The 22,380-nt window shown below is 37.4% G+C and overlaps 1 protein-coding gene across 1 annotated transcript; it reads right to left on the bottom strand.

The window, feature by feature from the left end:
• Positions 1–6,882: 6,882 nt before the first annotated feature.
• On the bottom strand, positions 6,883–21,987 carry LOC121879760. The gene is made up of 7 exons (XM_042386527.1): positions 20,076–21,987; positions 17,923–18,125; positions 17,153–17,267; positions 15,383–15,570; positions 14,686–14,922; positions 12,180–12,278; positions 6,883–7,099 (listed from the first exon to the last, which is right to left on the bottom strand). The coding sequence occupies exons 1-7, from the start codon at positions 21,970–21,972 to the stop codon at positions 6,977–6,979; spliced, it is 2,862 nt and encodes a 953-aa protein (XP_042242461.1). The 5' UTR covers positions 21,973–21,987; the 3' UTR covers positions 6,883–6,976.
• Positions 21,988–22,380: the final 393 nt, after the last annotated feature.

Genomic DNA, 22,380 nt, shown 5'->3' with positions numbered 1-22,380 from the left:
TAAAGAATTTAACTAAACAGGCAACACAAACAGGCTCCATCAATAGTGTACTATTTATTGCAAAAAATTCAGTACAGGGTACAGTAATTACTTCCATATAATTTTTCAACTGAGGCAAAGTAACACAGCAAATTTACATTATAATTGAATAATGAGAATTGATACTTTCATATTGTATTACCAAAATATATTATCAACCCGCTATACGGTGTACAGTACTGTACCTTTTAATATAATTTATTTACTTAATTTGGTGCTGACAACAAAAACCACTTGAAACTATTTTTATACTTTTACATAAATAAATTCAACTACCTTGACCCACACTAATCACATATACTGTGTGTGATATATATATATATATATATATATATATATATATATATATATATATATATATATATATATATATATATATATATATATATATATATATATATATATACAGTATTATTTGCACTCTACAGTTTCTTTATAGGGACATATTTTATTTCTTTCACCTTTCACTAATATTAACTTTAAAATGACTAAACTTTGTAATGCATCTTATTTAGTCACAACACAAGCACTCTTTGACTTAGGTAAGGGTTATGTTCCAAGAAACTTTGTGTAACATCCGATTTTACTCAGTAACTACAAGTGGGTAGCTTACCTATTGAACATACATAGTACAGTGTACTTAATACAATACCTAGTGCAAACCTTAAAGATGTACTACGTAACTACAGAACAGAACATTATCATTATGTTTGCATTGAATTGAGATAAAATAAACTACAGTACAATATTAACAGATCATAGCTAATTAATTTAATATTTACGGAACTAGTACATTACCAAAATTCCTAATGATGATTTGGTAATTTAAAGGGACAGTGATGTTACTACCACATATATCCCAGTAGTAGGAGAGAAGAGCAAGGTACAGTAAACCTCTCTGTAGGGACATTAGGCTCATCAACACTCATCCAAAGTGCGTCGTGACCACACATGGTAGTACCCGAGTTTGCCCGTATGTAACACTATGCACAAAATCTACGCATCTCAGGCATCTTCATCGTTTTTAATGGGACTTATACAGAAAGTCAAATTAACGTAAGTCGGGTGTTACATAACCCGAGGAGTGTCTATGTACTGTAAAGACAACCAGCTGTGACCACAACCCAAGGAAAACTACTGTACCAAGTGAAGAGTGTTAAGGTGTTCAGAAGGAAAAGGTTCAATGTAAGTACTTTACCATGTTAGGTGTACCACCATGGAAGATGCACCCCTATACTGTACCATGTTAGGTGTACCACCATGGAAGATGCACCCCTATACTGTACCATGTTAGGTGTACCACCATGGAAGATGCACCCCTATACTGTACCATGTTAGGTGTACCACCATGGAAGATGCACCTCTAACTTAACAGGGAATATCAAGATAATAATATTAATTGAAGCAGCGGCGCCTTCCTTGTCAGTACTGTACTGTGCTATTGAATCTTGTTATCCTTTACTGTATGTCTTAAATAACCTTACATTATGGTTTTTACCTGATAGACAATTATTAATGAACTGGAGGTTTTTATCCATTTTGGTCAGGGTTTATACTGTACTGTACTATAGGTGTAAAAACTCACATGTTATAAGACACAGAGACAACAGGTAAAATTTGTTTATATCTATCAATAGCATTTGTATTGTATTCCTTTGATCACTTGCTGTGGCTCTAACTACAGCATTAAACATAAAAAAATTTCACATACACGGTTTTATATAAATACAGTACAGTATTAACTTTACAATTAATATAACATTCTAGATTGCCCAGTTAACACACACACTTGTATAAAGTAATGTTCCATAGTCTGGGTGCTGAAGTTAACCAAGACACACACAAAGCAAGTTGAACATAACCCTATTATCTGCACTTAGAAACCAGTAAATATTGTACAGCCAGGCTACAGCTTGTTGACAGATGGCAACTACCGTAATCTAATTCTTATGATGTTTTCTTTCTTTTTTGTAACTGTTATCCAAGGATTCTAAACATTTCAAGTTAAACTGACAGAGTGCGACACATTCACCAAAGGTAACACAAGAAACACAAAAATGCTAATAAAATACAAATTCATAACAGTGGGTAACAACTGGCAACAACCACTGGTCAGGCTGTGAGAATGAATAATTTATTTTTAATCCTTCAACTCTTATTAAAAAAAAAAACTAATTCAACATTGGGGGATGGAAATATTGTACTGAAAGAACCAAAGGTGATGTGTTAGGTGATGTCTTGTTTTATTTAATTTAACTGATTTAAAGTATTCTCAATTATGTACTTATGTTTGTATTATAATCAAAACTTTCATGACATAGAAAGATGTACAATACAATCTTCAAAACGCACAATATAATATTTCTCAAACACAGTTAGTATATTATTCATTTTACATAAAACAAAAACAAAAAAACACAGGCAATAATGAGAACAAAACACTGCCCAGAGCTTCACCAAAACATGACCTCCTTTTATTAAGAAACAGAGGAAATAAAATTTTTATGAAACTAAAATTAGACATAATTAGACGTTCAGCACTGAGGAGGATATGACACACACCTCTTGGTGTCATTCATTACCACCTCTTAATACAATAAATTTATGAAAATAGGTGTACAGCATATACAGTAGATGGATGAACTGGCTCTTATCAAAACACATTTTATGAACAGAAGTACAGTACAGTACAGTACAGTCGTGTATAAACACTTTTGAGTAATAGAGTGAGCTGATATCTCAGCCCACGACCCTCAATATTAACTTGGTAAGATTCAAAACTAAATAAAAAGTATTTCATGTATTTACATTGATTAATATATAATTTATGATCATACTGTACAGCTCCTCCCCGACTTACGACCTACTCGACTTGCGACCTGCCTCAGTCGTACCAAAATTTAGTTAAATTACGTATTTTCGAGTCCCACAGACAAAATTTTCATTTGTAATTCACTTTAAAATGGCTGGCAAGCTTAAAAGTGAGTGTTTTGTGATGCTGAGAAGAAAAAGAGACATCCATTTTAGATTTTCTATGTACAGTTGAGTCTTCATTTACTCGGTCAATTGAACCTGTGGAGGCCCACTTAAAATGAGAAACGCATAAATGAAATAACAGAACATATGGGATTAATTGAAATAGAGACTGGGCCGACCCCCAAACTCCACTTTTTCCTGACACAATACCTACGTTGTAGTAAAAATAACATCTTAATTTTATGATGGTATGCACACATAATTAATACTTAAGAGAAATATCAATAATATTAGGTTTTTTAACACTTACGTTAGTAGAAAAGATGGCTGGGCACACTGGGATGGGGAGTTGGTTCCGAGGCAGAGGGCAGATTATTGGCCCTCACCTGTATCACTTGTATCAATTGTATCACTATCCACCACATAGGCTTGCAGGGCCTCTATGTCAAACCCCTCAAAGTCTATATCCTCACTATCACTATCACTGACTTGGGCCAGCAGTGGTGGGTGGCAGGTGAAGAACTCGGTAATGTTTTGATGACTGGGCGACCTTGTGCGCACCCTGCCTGCGCCGCTTCCCGCGTAAATGACCAAATTTACCGCATAATTAAAGCATTTCATTCTGGAAAAGCACCGCGTAAATGACCAACAAGTTAACCAAAACTGCGTAAATCCAGACTCAACTGTATTATTTAAGCATTTCCGACTTACGACCTGGATTTGGGTCCCTAACCCCGTCGTAAGTCGGGAGGAGCTGTATATGTATACTGTCCAGTATTTCATTCTGGAGTCATCTGGGAACTGGTGGCGAGGAGGGGAGAGTGTTGGTCTGTCATCTGGTAATCACGGCAGGTGTGGAAAAAGACCGTAAAAAGTGATGATGATGACAATATCATTGTCTCCGAAATGTTCAGACTACAACGACACACTTTGATGCTCATGTAAACAAAGATGGCAATGCTTCAAGCACCATTGGTAGAGTCTTTATCTTTACATAAAAAATCTTAATAGGAAAACTGCTTTTACTCTGCCCAATTTTCTTTATTCTTGAAGAAAAAAAAAAAAAACTTTTCTTATATAGATATTTTTTGTTAGGTGGCTGGATAACCCGAACTGTTGCACTGTCCGTAAATACTGTATTACTGTCAGTGGCTTTCCCACTCAAAGGTTAAGTTTTGGCATGTAAGGCACAGGGTAAGTTTTGGAGACTTTTGTGGGGGAAAAAGTGGGTCTTGTAAGGTGGAATAGAATACAGTACAGTGGTCCCTCGGTTAATGAGCGCCTCGGTTAACGAGATTTCGGTTAACGAGTTACCTTCCATATGATTCTTAACTTCGGTTAACGAGCAATCCCTCGATTAATGAGTTTCTTACGAGCCGACCTCCACATGTTTTAGCTTGCATTTGGCGGTCCACCAGCTGTAGTATTAGTCCGCCAATACAGTAATCAATTCTAGGGCTTAAATTCCTTACCCTTTTAGTAAATATCAAGAAGTTTATACTATTCAATCATTTTAAAAGTTTAATATTAAATTTTTTAGTCATTTTAACAATTATTGAACATAATTGAAGGTAGGGTCACTAGTTTGTGGCACGCCATCCAGCCTGCCAACACAGCATACAGGTGTCAGTCTTTGTGTCTTTTCAGTGGAGGTAACATCTTGCTTGAGACTCTCTTGAACTAAACGCTTTTTTTCTCTGTTTGCAAGCAAATTATTGGTCATTTTGAAATTTATTTTACATATTGACAATATATAATGCAGTGCAGTGTTGATTTAAAGAAAATAATCTTGAATTACACCAAGAGAACTAAAATTTTATGGGTGAAATGGCACCATGGGGTGACTTCTCTTCCACCCCAATGCCTTCTCTTCTCCCTTCTCCTCCACCCCCATTCTAATTCCCATCATCATCATCATCATCATCCAGGAGCCTTCTACATACACACCTCAAAGTAAGTGTACTTTTCTACCTTTTTTGTTGTATTTAGGCAATTTTCGGTGAGCTGGAACCAATTACCCAAAAACCCATTGAAACAATGGTTCCGGTTAATGAGCAACCTTCTAGAACGGATTGTGCTCGTTAACCGAGGGACCACTGTATCTGCAGATGATGTACATTACCTCTGACATGTGGTACTACAGTACTATAAAATGTACATATTGGTGGATGTATGTACAGTACACAAAATGTAAGGTAAGGGGAGGCTGAGTACAGTATGTCATTAGTTTCTCTAATTAACAATTCATAATCATGTTTATAGTAATATACAAAAAAATAAATATTTCATTCTGGGGATCACATCCTCAAGGAGAGTTGTAAAGTGCTTTGAAATGATTCAATTAATGTTGAAGTAAGAAACAGTGTACAGTAGTCTTCACTGTCTAGTGCAGTACCCACACTGTTTTTAGTGTAATAACATGGAATGTCTTTTATGTTTCAGTTCTACAAGAAGCATTAAATATTTTTTAATACCCTATGTTCCATTAAATTAGTTTTTAAAGGTTTAATCAATATATATCAAACAGAGACAGTCAATCAGCTGTTGATTATATAGTTTCCCCAGCCCCTAAAAGATGGCAGCATGAGTGGGCATGTCATCTGTTAGCAGATGTTTCACATTACTGTACAGTAATAATATTTAATACTTCCTGTACAATATTTTATTACCCCCCTGAAATGTTGAAGGTGTCAATATGACATACAATATGGGAATAATAAGGACTACTGTACTGTACTGTACTGTCTTCACACAGCATGACAGTGTCAGCCTCACTAACTAACTCCTCATTGGAATTATTAGAACATAAACAAAACAAAATTATCTTACATCACAACACAATGAGCTTTGAGATTTTTTTTTCATGAAAGAAACACCGAGACAAAAATGCATAAAAACAAAATAACAAAAACTTGAGTGTAAATAGGATAATGTATCCACTTAACTGCTCCTCCAGCCACCAAAACACAGGAGAGGGAATAAAGTCTGTGTGCAAGAGACTTAAATCCACAGTACAAGTTGGCACTGATCCCATTACCTGACAGTGTACCATAAGTGGTTATACTGGAGTTAGAAAGAACAGCTAATTATTTAACCTCTAGCTCCTTATTTATATTTTTTCTTGGTTGTTTTGCTGCCTGTACAACATGAGTTAATATCAAAAACATTCAGGTACCCTGCACAAATTAAAGCAATAATTGATATACATTATGCCAGGGGGTGAACACCTACTGTACTGTGTCTTTGTACGTGAAGGAAACCTTCCTATGGTGACCAGTTTATCTGTATAATTCTTCCTTTATAAAGTTATATTCCTATAACAGGATACAGTACAGTATATGCTTTCCATAAACTACATAATGGCAACGTGATAAGTAATTATGGTAAAACTACATTAAAAACACTCTTTACAAACATTACTTTTTAACTATAATAACTATCTATACATAAGTTGCTTACTTCTACTATATCTTGAAAGATATTGCAGTTATCATTGAAACTATTTTCTTTGGTACATTCATATCCACAATAACTACCAAGTGCTTAACCCTTAAGCTTCGGGTTAGGGTGCTGCTGGCAGTAACCCCCCCCCGGCGGTTAAATCGAGAAAAAAAATCAACTTTTCCAAAAATAATAAAAAATAAATAAATAAATAAGAAATAAATACAAAAAATAAATAAAAGAAATGGAGGGAAAATAGGCAGATAATTCTGGAACATCACCCGGGCCTAAGGGTTAAAGTAATTGACAACATGAAAATTGGAGCACATGTAGTTCAAGCAATGCTTTTCATGTTTACTTGCAAATGTACAAGTTGATGGTACAGTACAGTATATAAGGCACTTGCAAGGTAATTAAAGCACTGTATCTTGTCACTGATTCAATATTTACAAAAAGATACAAAATATACTCAATCACCGGTCAAATTATAAGAGTAAACAAATAGGTACATCAAGTCAGTCTACATGAAGTCCATGCGACGAGCCTTCCTCTCTATCTTGGTCTCCCTGTAGCCTTCGTTCATGGCCAGCTCCAGTTCACTCTCAGGAACCTTTCTAACAACTCTTAGAGCTTCTTTTATAGCCTGCAAATAAAAGCACATCAACCTATTATTTTTATTCCTTTAGTGTAGGATGAGTGAAAGGTTACAGAAGCTTAGAGGAAATGGCAGGTGAGAGTTGTGATGTGTACAAGGTAAGAGTTGTGATGTGTAGAAGGTGAGAGTTGTGATGTGTAGAAGGAAACACTGAGAGTTCAAATAAAACATCAAGAAATACTCCACTCATGTGTGTTCATATCCTCAACTGATATCCTTAACTAATTAATCAGGGAATAAATTAAGTATTCATGAGAACACAATTCTTCCCTCACAACTGTAGCATAAAGAACAGTGTCTTCATCTTACCATCACAGCTTTTGGTAAAATTCAAAACAGTGTTGTGTACGAAGACTTCTTATACCTCCTACATATTTGGGTGGACACAACTCAAAACTTCTGCAAATGATTCCTATAAAACTGATGATCAATATTCTCATGAAAATAAGAAGTCAATTTGGGGAAGAACACAACACTAATGTACTGTACTGTACTAGGGTGTGTCATAGGAGGGAAGATCACAACTGTAGCATAAAGAACAGTGTCTTCATCTTACCATCACAGCTTTTGGTAAAATTCAAAACAGTGTTGTGTACGAAGACTTCTTATACCTCCTACATATTTGGGTGGACACAACTCAAAACTTCTGCAAATGATTCCTATAAAACTGATGATCAATATTCTCATGAAAATAAGAAGTCAATTTGGGGAAGAACACAACACTAATGTACTGTACTGTACTAGGGTGTGTCATAGGAGGGAAGATCAGCTAAAACTAATGGCCCATCACTTTTTTGGTAGATTTTAGTGTATATAAACAGAAAATAATTTCAGTTTCAATATTTTGCAACCTTTTGCTAAGTAAATTTTAGCATGAAATTTATCGAAAATCTAACGTACAGCTGCATTAGTGCATTTATATTAAATAGTGAATTTTGATGGCTGCTTGTGTCAGGATGAGGAACCAAAAATCCAGCCATCTCAGTCACTATCTTGGGTCTGGGAGAGAGCTCCTGAAGTCGAAGCCGGAAGGTTTACATTGAGAGATGCTTGGGAGATAATGTTTTAATCAGGCAAATCCAGAAAAGAACCAAAGAACTTTACACAAACAAAGACATTACAGTGATATGACCAAAGCTGTCTTGGCACAGTACACTCTGGCTAACGCTCAGTTCAAGCCTCCAGTCATAATAAGTCAGAAGAAGATTAGGAGAGACTGCTAGCCAGTTAAAAAGGCAAGAGATATCTCTCTTAGTGCAAAACTTGCAGTTAAGGACAGCTTTGCCAAGCAACTGGACCAGTTATTTGATATAATTACTTGCAAGTGCCCAATTGTTCTCTGTCCTGAGTTTGGATGCGATCGTGACTGTAAATCCGAGGCCCACATCTCCTGTATTTGCAAGCTTGAACTGAAGATTCCTGTGATCGAACTGGCATTTATCAAAGCACAGAGAGAGAAGACTGGCAGTATAGGGGCTCTCATGATTTCTAGCCAAGATATTCCGGAGTCCAAGAGACAGGAGGCTGCCACAGAGACAGAAGAGGAGAAGAGTTGCCGAGGAAAAAGTTGCGAGGAAAAAGAGACTTGAGAAGGCCAAATTAGAAATTAAAAAAGGCCGATGATTGGAGTCAAGCTGATTCAGAGTTTAATGACTTCCCCATAGCTGATCCGAGTGCTGACCAGGAGAATGGTGACTTTGTCCCTAACCCAGAAAATAATGATCCCAAACCTTCCAGGCATAAGATTCGAAATAGGAAAGATATCCCGAGCATAGCTCTGGCCAGCATGCGACACCACACTGGTCTCAGAGAAACTGCAGAGATAGCAACAGCTGCCTGGGTTGATGGTGGTTTGATAACACCCAGTAGTCTTCACCTGGTGATAGATCTTAACAAAATGAGAGAGCTCAGGGCTTGTCAGTAACCTAGAAGAGTTTGATAAGGGATAAGAAAAATGGAATCAATTGTTTGTTCTTTGATGGGAAAGGAGATGACACTAGAAGTGTTCTGTGAAAGTTGGAGATTCTGACAAGTTGTTCCCTGCCATGGTGAAGGAGGAACACTACTCCTGCTGCAGTGAACCAGGGGGGAAGTATTTGTGGCATTTCACTCCAGAGAAAGATGACATCAGGAAACCACCTGAGATAGTGGCAGATAACATTGTGAACTGGCTCAGAGAGAGGAACGTAGACCAGACCCTGCAGGCCATTGGAGGGGACAGCACCAACACGAACACAGGGTGGCAAGGGGGGTCATACAGTGGATAGAGAGGAAGATTGGGAGGAAGCTGGTCTGGATTGTTTGTGACCTCCACACCAACGAGTTGCCACTCAGACATCTGATCCAGGAGCTGGATGGCAAGACTCTTTCAAACAATAGATGGTCTGGTCCTCTTGGCAAGATGCTGGACTCTGCCACTGAGTTAGAAATAAATCTGAGCTTTGAAAAAATCACAGTTGGCCCTCCACTCGTTGAGCTTGCACATACTGTCATTGACGACCTGAGTACTGACCAGTACTATGGTTACATGATTTGCAGTGCCATCAAAACTGGGGTCATGCCTGATAGACTTGTTTACCTGCAGATAGGTCCAGTCTCACATTCTAGGTGGCTCACAACGGCTCTCAGGTTCTGCAGAATTTGGGTCGCTCATCATAAACTGAAAGGGAACCAGCTTCACAACCTGAGACTTATTGTCCAATTCATGGTGAGTGTCTACTTGCCAAATTGGTTCAACACCAAGGTCAAGTCATCGTTCTCCGAAGGTCCGAGGCATGTTCTCTTCCAGCTTGAGCTCCTGAGGAGTCAGCCAAGGAGGTTGTTCAGATTGTGGAGCAGACTGTGGGAGATCTTCCTGGTATGCTCATCCAGAGGCAGTTCTGCGAGCAATGCTCTGCAATGGATGAAGGCGAAGGTGGCAGTCAAAAAAGATCTTGGATGTAAAGTTTATGAGAGGGATCTGGGCATGACGAATCAGTTGGTGACAATTCCTTCAGGGTCAGGAAGACTCCTGAAGTCAATCTAGGTGCCAAGACCCTCACTGATCTCATAGATCTGGATAACATCCAGGCTGGCAGTGAGCCCCGTCTTACCTGCAGCCTCACCAATGTTCAAGTCAGAGCTTTCCTGGACAACCCCATGCATGTCCCTACCTGGCCCTCGCACACCCAGAGTATAGAGCGTTGTGTACAGCAAGTGAGCGAGGCCAGCAGTCACGTGTACAGCCAGGAGAGGAAGAGGCTACATCCAGCTCAAGGTGGTCAACGGGAGGTGATGAGTAGAAACAGAAGCAAGAAAGACATATTATTCTCTATGAATTGTTACTTGCAGCAGCACCAAATTAAGTAGTAGTAAAACCCGGTTTTTTGTATTTGATGATTTTGTTTCTAGGGAATATTAAATTTAATAAATGTGTCAAGATCATTAGTTTCACTATTCTGGATCATTTTCATCTAATAAGTCGCCTGATACAATTTACTTTACTTTAAATAAGCTATTTAGTGGTGTTGGTAAAGGGTAGAATACTGAATTTCATAAGATTTCAAGTTAAAATTTACTGTAAAAGCGAAAAACTTTTCAAATCTGAAGATATCACATGATTCTGCACATAGAACTACATCATTAATACCATGGGCCGATTTTTCAAACTCAAAAAAAAAAAATTCGCCTCCATATGACACACCCTAGTACTGTACTGCACTGTACTGCACTGTACTGCACTGTACTGTACTGCACTGCACTGTACTGTACTGTACTGTACTGCACTGTACTGTACTGTACTGTACTGTACTGTACTGCACTGTATTGTACTGCACTGTAGTGTACTGCACTGTACTGTACTGCACTGTACTGCACTGCACTGTACTGTACTGTACTGCACTACACACTATACTATGCTATACTACACTAACATTTTTATACTGCACACACTACACTATATTACACTATACTACACTACACTATACTACACTACACTATATTACACTATACTATACTACACTACACTATATTACACTATACTACACTACACTATACTACACTATACTACACTACACTATACTATACTACACTACACTACACTATACTACACTACACTATATTACACTATACTACACTACACTACACTATACTACACTACACTATACTATACTACACTACACTATACTACACTACACTATACTACACTACACTATATTACACTATACTACACTACACTATACTACACTATACTACACTACACTATACTACACTACACTACACTATACTGTGCTATGCCTGCACTGCACTGTGCTGTCTGACACTGCCACTTAACTACAGTAGAACGTCGATTTAAAGCGATTCAATTTAAGATTATTGATTTAAAGCGACACCCATAATTAAGGACAATGTTTTAATTTAAAGCGAATCTTTCCTATTTTGCGCGAGTCAATCTGGCGCATCATATTTAAAATTTTGCACCCAATGTTCTCTGGGCATGCTACACTGTCCTAAGGGCAAAGCTGTACTGTACATTTACTCAAAATAATGTACTAAATGATTACTAAAATTTTTGTCTAGTGCAAACTATAGCATGTTTATATTCAAATTAATCACTATCTTATACGAATTCCAGCAATATTAATTATATTCTCCCATGTCAGTTCAGTGACATTTTATAAGAGAAAAACTTTAAGTCACTTAAGGACAGATAAATAAATAAGCACCAGACCTTGGCATCAACTGTCAATTATATCACCTCACCTTCCCCCAGCCAGTAAACAGACCATTTCACATTGATTTCTGAGTGTTTGTTTTACCATAATACTACAAAATACAATGTTTTGTTTATTCTAGGAGATGGGCTGAGGTGCATCTGGGTAGACTGTCAGTCTTTTTAGTATTTTGTGTTTTTCTCAAGTACCAAACTAAATTATTCCATTGAAACAACACCCTAGATTTAGTGAGAATTCGGTTTAAAGCGACAACCTCTCTTAGAACATTATCTCGAAGACGTTTACTGTACATGAAATAATAACTGCAGAAACAGGAGAAAAAAATATTAATAATAACTAAGACTAAACTATCTTACCTCTGGCATCCACACACGAAACACATAGTCTTTGGCAAGGTGAAATTCTGGTTTGCCTTTGGTCAATTCTGTGCACAGGAAATCAACCACAAACAAAATCTGTAATATAAATATAAGGCAATGAAATATTATACATATTTTTTTATTATCTTATAAATTGATAAAACTGAAATAGATATACTGTATATTAGAAAACTCTGATTTACAATGATTTATGTTTATACAAAACAGAAAGTATTATGATAGCATAGTGTACTGCTCACATCATTGTCATTCCTAAACCCTCTTTAATTCATATTACGCTACATAACATTCAAATCCACAGCGCTGGTAAAATCTCAGAAAACGGGAAACATTGATAAAGGATAACTCACCTACTCAATGTTACTGAATCATTTGTTGAATTGTACCCAAGTACGTTATATAATACGTATTAAGTGTATGTACTCATAGCGTTAAGGAGAACTCAAGGTATCTATAAGATGGTTGGGAAAGTCCAATTGATCTGGGCTAGTGTACTATCCGGGCTAAGTGTAGATCGTGGGTTAAAGGTCATACTATTTCATATGTGAACGTTTAGCGAACATAACTCCGCAGATATCATATGAAAATACACGAGAACAATGATCTGGAAAAAGGTAAATGTATCAGTTAATGATATAGCCCAATTAATTTCCCCAGGAACTGTCAAACTTGAGCAGTACTTTAGTATGTAATTTAGGATTAAGATATGTATTTATAAGGCATAAGGTCACAATAAACAGGAAAGTGTTCATGTGAGAACCATAAGAAATCGAAGTGGAAATTAAAAATTGGAAACTGTCGACCTAGTTAGCGACAGCGAACGGGACAACGTCCTCAGTTGCCCCTGCTTTTCCACCAAAACAGGTTCCCCATGCGTTCTGAGCGTCCCCAGAACAACGGCCATTACTCTCGTGAGAGCCACCCCTAAGAAGTGACTGTACGCTGTTATGTTACCCCAATGTGAACCTGTGGATTCCCTGCCTATCACCCCCTACTAATATGTTAAGAAGATTCACGGGCGTCAGTTGGAGCGACCTATAATACCAGGCGTAGAAACAGTACTGGCATGTTTACAGATGGAACACCCCTCTCTACCCACCGAGGGCGGTGTGCGAACGAGGGGCCTGATATGTGTGCCTAGAAATAACAAGGGGTTCCATACTTGTAGGTGTGGCGTGTAACCGGGATGTGTTGAGGTGATGTTACAAGTTGGTGAACTGGTGCTGTAAAGAGGTGAGATGGTGCTATAATGTATAATAACCTAGGGTGCTATATTCCAAACAGGTGAAGCAGTCTGATGTGTTGAGTGATATTGTAAGAAAAGATGACCAAGGTAAGGAGGTCACTGATTGTTATGAGTAATGACTATGTGGATGACACGCAATTAATGTAAGATGTCTGTTGGTGAGCAGTGTAACTAAAATCATAGTTGCTCTTCTGAGGAAGGCCAATGCTTCTTGTATTTTGACGGAATGCAATATGTGTTATAAGGAATAAATTAATTAAGACATGTTCTTGTTTCACCCTTCTTTCCCTTATCGATTTGGTCAATGAGAAACCCAACCCAATGCCTAGTCCACTCTGCCCGCTACCTAACGAGCTACATACTGTCCAGAGGGGGTCTGGTGGCAGCGACCCTTAGAAATTAAGATAAGAATTAAGTTATCCCCTTAGAATTAATGACCCCAGAATCCTACAGTATAACAGTACTGTATTACAGAAATTTATTCAATAAATTATTCAAAATCTATATTGAAAGCAGAGTTTTATTCCCAGCACAATTTTTCTAAAACACTCTGTGGTAAGTGCAATAGAACATGAATATCTATATTTATCACCACTTGCTACAGGGTAGTAGGATTTTCAAGCTCCCTTCTAGAATGGATGCCTTCAGGGAGTAGTGACCCTGCCTTGCTAGCTAAGAGGGAGCTTGGAAGTCCTACATATAATGCACTCTGTAAAATTGGATCAATGACAGAAAGGTCATCCAGTCATAAAACTTGCTTCAACTTTGCCAGATACTAACTGGGACACCATGCCATCAGGTAATCATGGCTAACCCATGTAACTATGGAAAATGGCTATCTTTAGTTGATCACTTATCTTTCACCTTCATTAATTAATTTACCATACCTCTTAATCACCCAGGGTCATTATTAGCACCTGGTGTAATTATGAGCACCTGTGAGTCACCCGGGGTCATTACGAACCACTTAATGTTATTATACACTTGTTATTCTTTGGCAGTATGTACAAACTGTCATTTCCAAGGACCCATTTTAACCCTGTCATTGCTGGAGGTTTTCTCTAAGCTGAATAAAATCATCTTGTGGCAGCCAGAATAAAATCCTAAAGTGCTGAGAGCAGTGAAAGAGTTAAGAGGGGTTCAAGCTTCAGTGTGAAGGTATAATTAATCAATGCATTAGTCCCACCAAAACATTTCCTGAGGCTGTAAACTGGTAAATATCACTTGAAACATTACCTGTTCATCATCATGGTCTAACTGAAAAGGTCCAATTCCTGTACACAGAAGTCCTCGTCTTGAGAACATGTCCTGGTACGCCTCGTGTCGTTCACAAGGTTTCTCACCGTTAAATATTTGCCATAGATGTTCCATGCAGGCCGATGACGTTATGAATTTCAGTAATTTTTCATTTTCTCTTTTTCTCACTTTCATGGCACTTTGAAACTTTATCTTCTCTCTTGGTGTGAGAGTAAACTGCAACATAAATTAATATGAGTATTTTGAGTGTCAAAATTATGAGCAGGTTAAAAATTTAATTCTTTGTAAATTCTTTCAATATGTGTTTGGATGCTACCATACTGTACTGTACCACTTTCTATAACTAATACAGTAACAATACACTATATCACTAATACAGTAACAATACACTATATCACTAATACAGTAACAATACACTATATCACTAATACAGTAACAATACACTATATCACCAGTACAGTAACAATACACTATACTGTATCACTAATACAGTAACAATACACTATACCATATCACTAATATAGTAACAATACACTATACTGTATCACCAGTATAGTAACAATACACTATATCACTAATACAGTAACAATACACTATACTGTATCACCAGTATAGTAACAATACACTATACCACTAATACTGTACAGTAACAATACACTATGTCATCACACTTTACCTCTTCATTGACCAACTGATATGAGTTCATTTCAGTTTTTTGGTTCACTAACTCATAAGACCATTTCTTTTTCGACTTTTTTGCTCTCTTCTTTGTTCCGTCTTCCTCTGGTTTCTTTTTCCTATTCTGTGGGGTCATCATATGGTCATCTTTTGGGGTCAAACTTACAATGACTAAAGCATCTTGCTCTGTGGAATGAATCAAAGAGTTAACATTCGAGAGAAAAATGGTAATTTACCTTAAAATCAGCGACTCATGACCATTATAATAAAGAAACACAATAACTCAAGGTGATCATCAACAGTACTAATATTAGTCATTCTCTGGGTCACTGGCCGCCCTGCTCTAACACACATTTTACCTACATCATAATTTTATCCTGATTGAACTTACCAATGCTCACAAAACCCCATTTAGTATGTCAATAACGTATATACAATATGTACAGTACAGAACAGTGGTCCCTCGGTTACCGAACACAATTCGTTCCAGAGTCGTTCATTAACCGAAAATTTCGTTAACCGAATCCATTATTTCAATGGGAAATTGGGTAATTGGTTCCAGCTCACAGAAAAGTACATACAAAGTAAAGCCAAAAATGCATAAAGTCAGAAACACTCCAAAAATTTCCCTAAATCGCCCTTAAATCACTATACAGTCATACGTCGCTTAACGTCCTAGATACGTTCTTGGAAACGTGACGTTAACCGAATTGGACGTTGTCCGAACATCACATTGTGAATTTTGTATTTATATTTACGTGTATGTGGAATATTGCAGTGTACTTGTACTGTACAATATTGACTAAATACACTAGATAATGTACACAACTAATGAAACACAGAGGTTAAGAACATAAACCAGTAACATAGGCATTTCTTATATCTATCAAAACATATTATGGATATATAGTTACTGTACTGTATCATTATACGCCTGGCAGCACAATCTATTTTGTTTAAGAACACGTGATGCATGCGTGAGCGCGCCCGCTCTGAGGCCACTTACGTCCCGTTGTCTGAACGGGTTTTTTTATCCCTATTATTTTCTTATTATTTTTATGGGCCATGGACGTATATGCGATCGGACGTTGTTCGGACGGACGTAAAGCGACACATGTATATATGTATATGTGTATATGTATGTATGTATGTATGTATGTATGTATGTATGTATGTGTGTGTGTGTGTGTGTATATATATATATATATATATATATATATATATATATATATATATATATATATATATATATATATATATATATATATATATATATATATATATATATATATATATATATATATATATATGTATATATATATATATATATATATATATATATATTTATGTAATTTCACAATGAAAACGTGGATAAGATGTCTTGAATAAAAGCACTTAAAGCTAAGGTAATCCGTTGTTTCCATTTTCGTGTGATTTTATCAAGATATATATATATATATATATATATATTGTATATATATATATATATATATATATATATATATATATATATATATATATATATATATATATATATATATATATATATATATATATATATATATATATATATATATATATATATATTACTGTATTGGTGGGCTAGCCAATCAGCTGATACTCACAACAAAAACTGTTTGTTGTGAGGATTTCGTTAATCGAAGTTTTGTTCATTAACCAAATTGAAGATCCTTATGGGAGCTAATTCGTTAACCAAAATTTCGTTATCGAACCGTTCGTTAACCGAGGACCACTGTATAGTATATACCTTCAGGAGGCATGTTGCAGAAGTCTTCAATTGAAATGGTGTTGCCATGCTTTTGTAATTGACAGTAAGACTCAGTAAGATGGAGAGCTACACTAAAGCCACTCTTGTTCTGGTCCTGAAACACATTAATTGTCATAACATGTTGGGCAACAATCTTACCTCATCATCAGTACTATTATTATGGTAATATTTTATTATCATTATAACAATACTGTACAGTAATGTAGAAATAAAACAAAAGTAATCAGACAACAAGTGTATATGTCTGTCTGATGTTCAATATGTAATGTATAGTACAGTAAAGTATATACAAATTCCCTCAATCCTTCCCAAGGACAATCAAATCATGTTAATTGTCAGAGAACTTTTCTTGAAACTGTATGTGTGTGTGTGTGTGTGTGTGTGTGTGTGTGTGTGTGTGTGTGTGTGTGTGTGTGTGTGTGTGTGTGTGTGTGTGTGTGTGTGTGTGTGTGTGTGTGTGTGTGTGTGTGTGTGTGTGTGTGTGTGTGTGTGTGTGTGTGTGTGTGTGTGTGTGTGTGTGTGTGTGTGTGTGTGTGTGTGTGTGCAAAGCTTAACTCTTCTTTTATGGACAGCCACAACAGTGATTCTACCAACAGTTCAAATGAGTTTAATAAAAGGTAAGGTCCAATTACGGTACCCAAGGAGTATACATGTTGGGTATGAGTCATTATGTAATGTGTATGACACCTCGGTCATTCACCACAAGAAATCCAGTAACTATTGGGACTATAAAAGTGCACTTAACTCACCACATACGATGGCACTTCACCATACTTATAAGGTCTGATGTCTTCTACTTTAACTTTAACAACAGTGTCTTGTTTGCGGCCAATGAAGTACATCAATGGTCTTTTTATGTAAGGGTTGATCTGCTGAATGCATGAAGGCCACCAAGTATCTCTCTCAAGTGACCATACAAGGTCACCAGTCTTGAAGTCATATTCAGTCTTTCCTGAAGTAGAATTAGGACCACGTCATATAAATCAGGTTTTAAGCTTAAACATGAAGTAAAACTTTCTTTAACACACCAAAAATTTTTAAGTGGACATCCCCAGGTTACGTACGTCTGACTTATCAACATCTGCCGATACAAATGAGGTCCTGTAAAGTTAAAAGTTTAAATTTACAGTAATTTCTGATGACAATTTTTACTTTCATTTACTGTATTTTGTCATTCTATTTCTTCTTTTCTCTTAAATTCATTTATTTTAAATGTATATAAGGATTTAGGCTGTGATATAGTGGGATTTTAAACATTGTTCTGTAAGTACTGTACAGTATGCACATATGGCATGTAGTTAGACTTAAGTACATTTTCAACTTAAGAGCGTCTGTAGGAACAAAACTTGTACGTAACCCGGAAACTGCCTATGCCTATACTGTATACAACAAAACAAGAAGCTTTTAATTCCACTCTTTTAAGTCCTTCTTCCATGATACAGTACATGTGTAGAATTAAGAGTACACACACACACACACACACTTCAATTATTCTCTCAAATGGCCATAAATTATGTGCTCTACTGCTCTATGGTGTTCCACTCCTGCAACAAGATATTCCTCTCATTTACCTCTGTCACTGCATCATCTGTCAGCAACACCCTCACTCTACATGATGCTTTACATCTCCTCTTCTTTCATCCTCTACTGAATTATACACTCTTGTTTACCAGTCACACACTTCCCATTTTCTCAACATATCCACATAGTCTCAGCAGACACTTGGTCCAACACCTTCTCATTCTCTTGTCTTCTCACGTCAGAGTTCTTCAATATTCATATATTGTTCTGTTTGTCCTACAGTTCTCAAGGATATCACTTTCAAAACATCAAATTTGATTTTCCTGAGATTCAGAATTTGTTATCAAGACTGAGACTACAAACATAAGGACGACCATTTGTAGTTTTAGTCTTTATGGATCACTTAAAGATTAGCCTCTGAATAGTTTTTGGGGTGGTTAAAGTTCTGGCTGATTAAGGTTGGGGAGGGGTTGGCTCGCCAGGTAAGTGTGTGTGTGTGTGTGTGTGTGTGTGTGTGTGTGTGTGTGTGTGTGTGTGTGTGTGTGTGTGTGTGTGTGTGTGTGTGTGTGTGTGTGTGTGTGTGTGTGTGTGTGTGTGTGTGTGTGTGTGTGTGTGTGTTTTGTGTGTGTGTGTGTTTTTGTGTGTGTGTGTGTGTGTGTTTTTGTGTGTGTGTGTGTGTGTGTGGGCATTTTTCAAGTGATCCATTAAAGTCAAAATTTAAAATGGTCTTGTTTGTGGTCTTGGTCTTAGAGCTGCATCACTGATTCACACAGACAAGATCCCCCACACTAAAATGATATTGTCAGTTCTATCTACTGTACTAACATTATACATCTCTGCTGCTGCCTTCAAAATGCTCTCCCTCACCTCACTATATATTTCTCAGAGCACTTGTTTTCTTCGTTGCCTTAGCTACCCTGTGACTCATCATCCACTCAGTTATATTTTATGCACCTCACCTCCATTTAAGCAAACATTCATTTATACCCCATTTTACCTCTAGATTTACTTTCATCACTTTATATTTATCCACATTCACGATTAACTTTTCCACAAAACATAAACTTTCAAACTAATTCATTAACAGTTGCAACTTTTGGATCCCCCCATACACAGTTTTTACCTAACCTAACACTACATGCGAGGCAGATCCTGCAACCACACTCTGGCCGGACCTGTCCCATTAAACTCACCACCTTCAGCCTTTTAGTAAACTGTAGTTAAGGATGGTGGGTCTGATCACTAGATAACAGTGTATCTCCCATTGTCTTGTAGGTCCTGGTGGCCATGCCATCTCAACTGTTAGTACATGTATTTACACTGACTCTTATTCAACTATGTCCTCCCAAAAAATCTCCAAGTACTGCATAGTTAAACTCACCTGTATGCACTGGTAACTCATTCAGGTCAGGAAGTTCATCACTGTCGCTGTCAAAAAGTAATCTATAAGGTGCAATGAAGTCCTTCTCCTGCACCAGTGGCTGCTTCTCCTCTTCCTTCTTCATACCACCAGCTTTATGTGCATCACATTTCACCATTTTCTTCTTAGCTTTTCTTCTTCTCCTTGTCACTTTCTTCTCTAGCTTCACAACTTGTTTTCCATTTCTCAAGTGTTTGTCCGTTATATTTTCCAAAGAAATTTCGGCATAATGAGCAGTCACCAGAACGGCTCTTTGCACTTCGGTCTCGTCGGTCGGTTCATCACCACTATTACCTATACCTATGGTTGAATCTCTGTTCACATCTACTATTTTCCTTTTCTTACCTGAATAATTTGCACTAGTTGATGATCTACCCCATAGAGACTTATCATCATCATTTACTTTAATCTCACATCTATTGACCTCTTCACAATGGCTGTCAGACGGCTCCTCCAACATTGGCTCTGAATTTAAGTTTCTCCATGAAGTTTGGGATCTTATCTGTGTGTTACTACTGCTTCTGCTCTCAACTTGTTCTACTAATCGTGTCTCATTTTTCTTGTCTGTCACAGCTTTATCGAGGATTGTATTTTGCATCTCCTTTCTCTCCACTCTTTTAGTCCATTTTCTCTTCTTTGTTGTATTCCTTGTGTCCTTTCCTCCTTTACTTTTTCCCTCACTTTTATTGCCTTCCATTCCTTCACTTCCATGTTTTCCTTCCCCTTTCACATTCATTTCTCTTTGCTTTCTTCTTCTCGTCACATTCTTTCTTCCTTGATTTCCTTTGCCTCTTTCCATAACACTCTCACTATTTTTACCCCAATCATATTTCCCTCCATCTTTTGTTTTGCTGTATGTTGGTGAGTTAAGTTCACTGCCTCCACCCTGAATGTGTGAACTAATCAGGAACTGCTTCAGAGCGAGAACCTTCTCATTCGGCTCAGTGTGGAACCCTTCAAAATTATTGGGTTCATTATCTTTGTTTATACAAGCAGTGTTTATAAAATTTACAGCTGGAACATTGATAAGTCCACCATGTTTTTCATAGTGACAGTATGCTACTCCATCTGTGAGGTTAAAGTCCAAGTCTCTTCCTAGTTCAGGAGTCTTACTTGTACCTGGTATAGGATTTTCATATGTTGGGTCACTAACACCTTCCCTTATACAGCATTTAGCATTTATATTACTCAAAAATTTCTGGGATACTTGACTGTGTATGACAATACTTGTACCTGGAGTAGAAAGCTGCCCATTACAGCCACTATATCCGCCAGAATAATCAGTTATTTGCTCATCATTTATATGTGTATGGACATCTTGTTCACCTTGGTGAACAGATCCTACCAAATTTTGGACTTCAACACCAACAACCTCGGCTGTTCCCTTCATTTTCTTTGGACATTTTCCAATCTGTGTCACGTTGCTTAGTAAACGTTTTTGTGGCAGATTCTGAGAAAAATCATTTGAGCCGCTAATTTGAGGACAACCACGAACGTCTCCATTTGCAATGATTAGTTGTGACACAACGGCACCATCTACAGATTGATCATAGTGGTCCTGGTAATGTCTACATGCATCACTGTTTACCAGCAACTCTCCTCTGTGTTGTGAGGTACTTGTTGTATCCTCTCTCTCACACTCCTCTATAATGTCCCTTTGTCTCTCACCATCTGCTAGAGAATCTTGTACATTGTCTTTCTCATCTGTTGGAGACTCGTACACCATGTGTCTCTCATCTGTTGGAGACTCGTACACCATGTGTCTCTCATCTGTTGGAGCTTTGTACACCATGTGTCTCTCATCTGTTGGAGCTTTGTACACCATGTGTCTCTCATCTGTTGGAGACTCGTACACCATGTGTCTCTCATCTGGTTGGAGCTTTGGTACACCATGTGTCTCTCTATCTGTTGGAGACTCGCACACCATGTGTCTCTCATCTGTTGGAGCTTTGTACTCCATGTGTCTCTCATCTGTTGGAGCTTTGTACACCATGTGTCTCTCATCTGTTGGAGACTCATACACCATGTGTCTCTCATCTGTTGGAGCTTTGTACACCATGTGTCTCTCATCTGTTGGAGACTCATACACCATGTGTCTCTCATCTGTTGGAGACTCGTTCACCATGTGTCTCTCATCTGTTGGAGACTCGTACACCATGTGTCTCTCATCTGTTGGAGACTCATACACCATGTGTCTCTCATCTGTTGGAGACTCGTACACCATGTGTCTCTCATCTGTAGGAGCTTTGTACTCCATGTGTCTCTC

Source organism: Homarus americanus, unplaced genomic scaffold, assembly GCF_018991925.1.
Source record: "Homarus americanus isolate GMGI-L3 unplaced genomic scaffold, GMGI_Hamer_2.0 scaffold42643, whole genome shotgun sequence".
NCBI lineage: Eukaryota > Metazoa > Arthropoda > Malacostraca > Decapoda > Nephropidae > Homarus > Homarus americanus.
The sequence above is the reverse complement of the archived record's forward strand: the minus strand, read 5'-3'. Positions and strand labels throughout refer to the sequence as shown.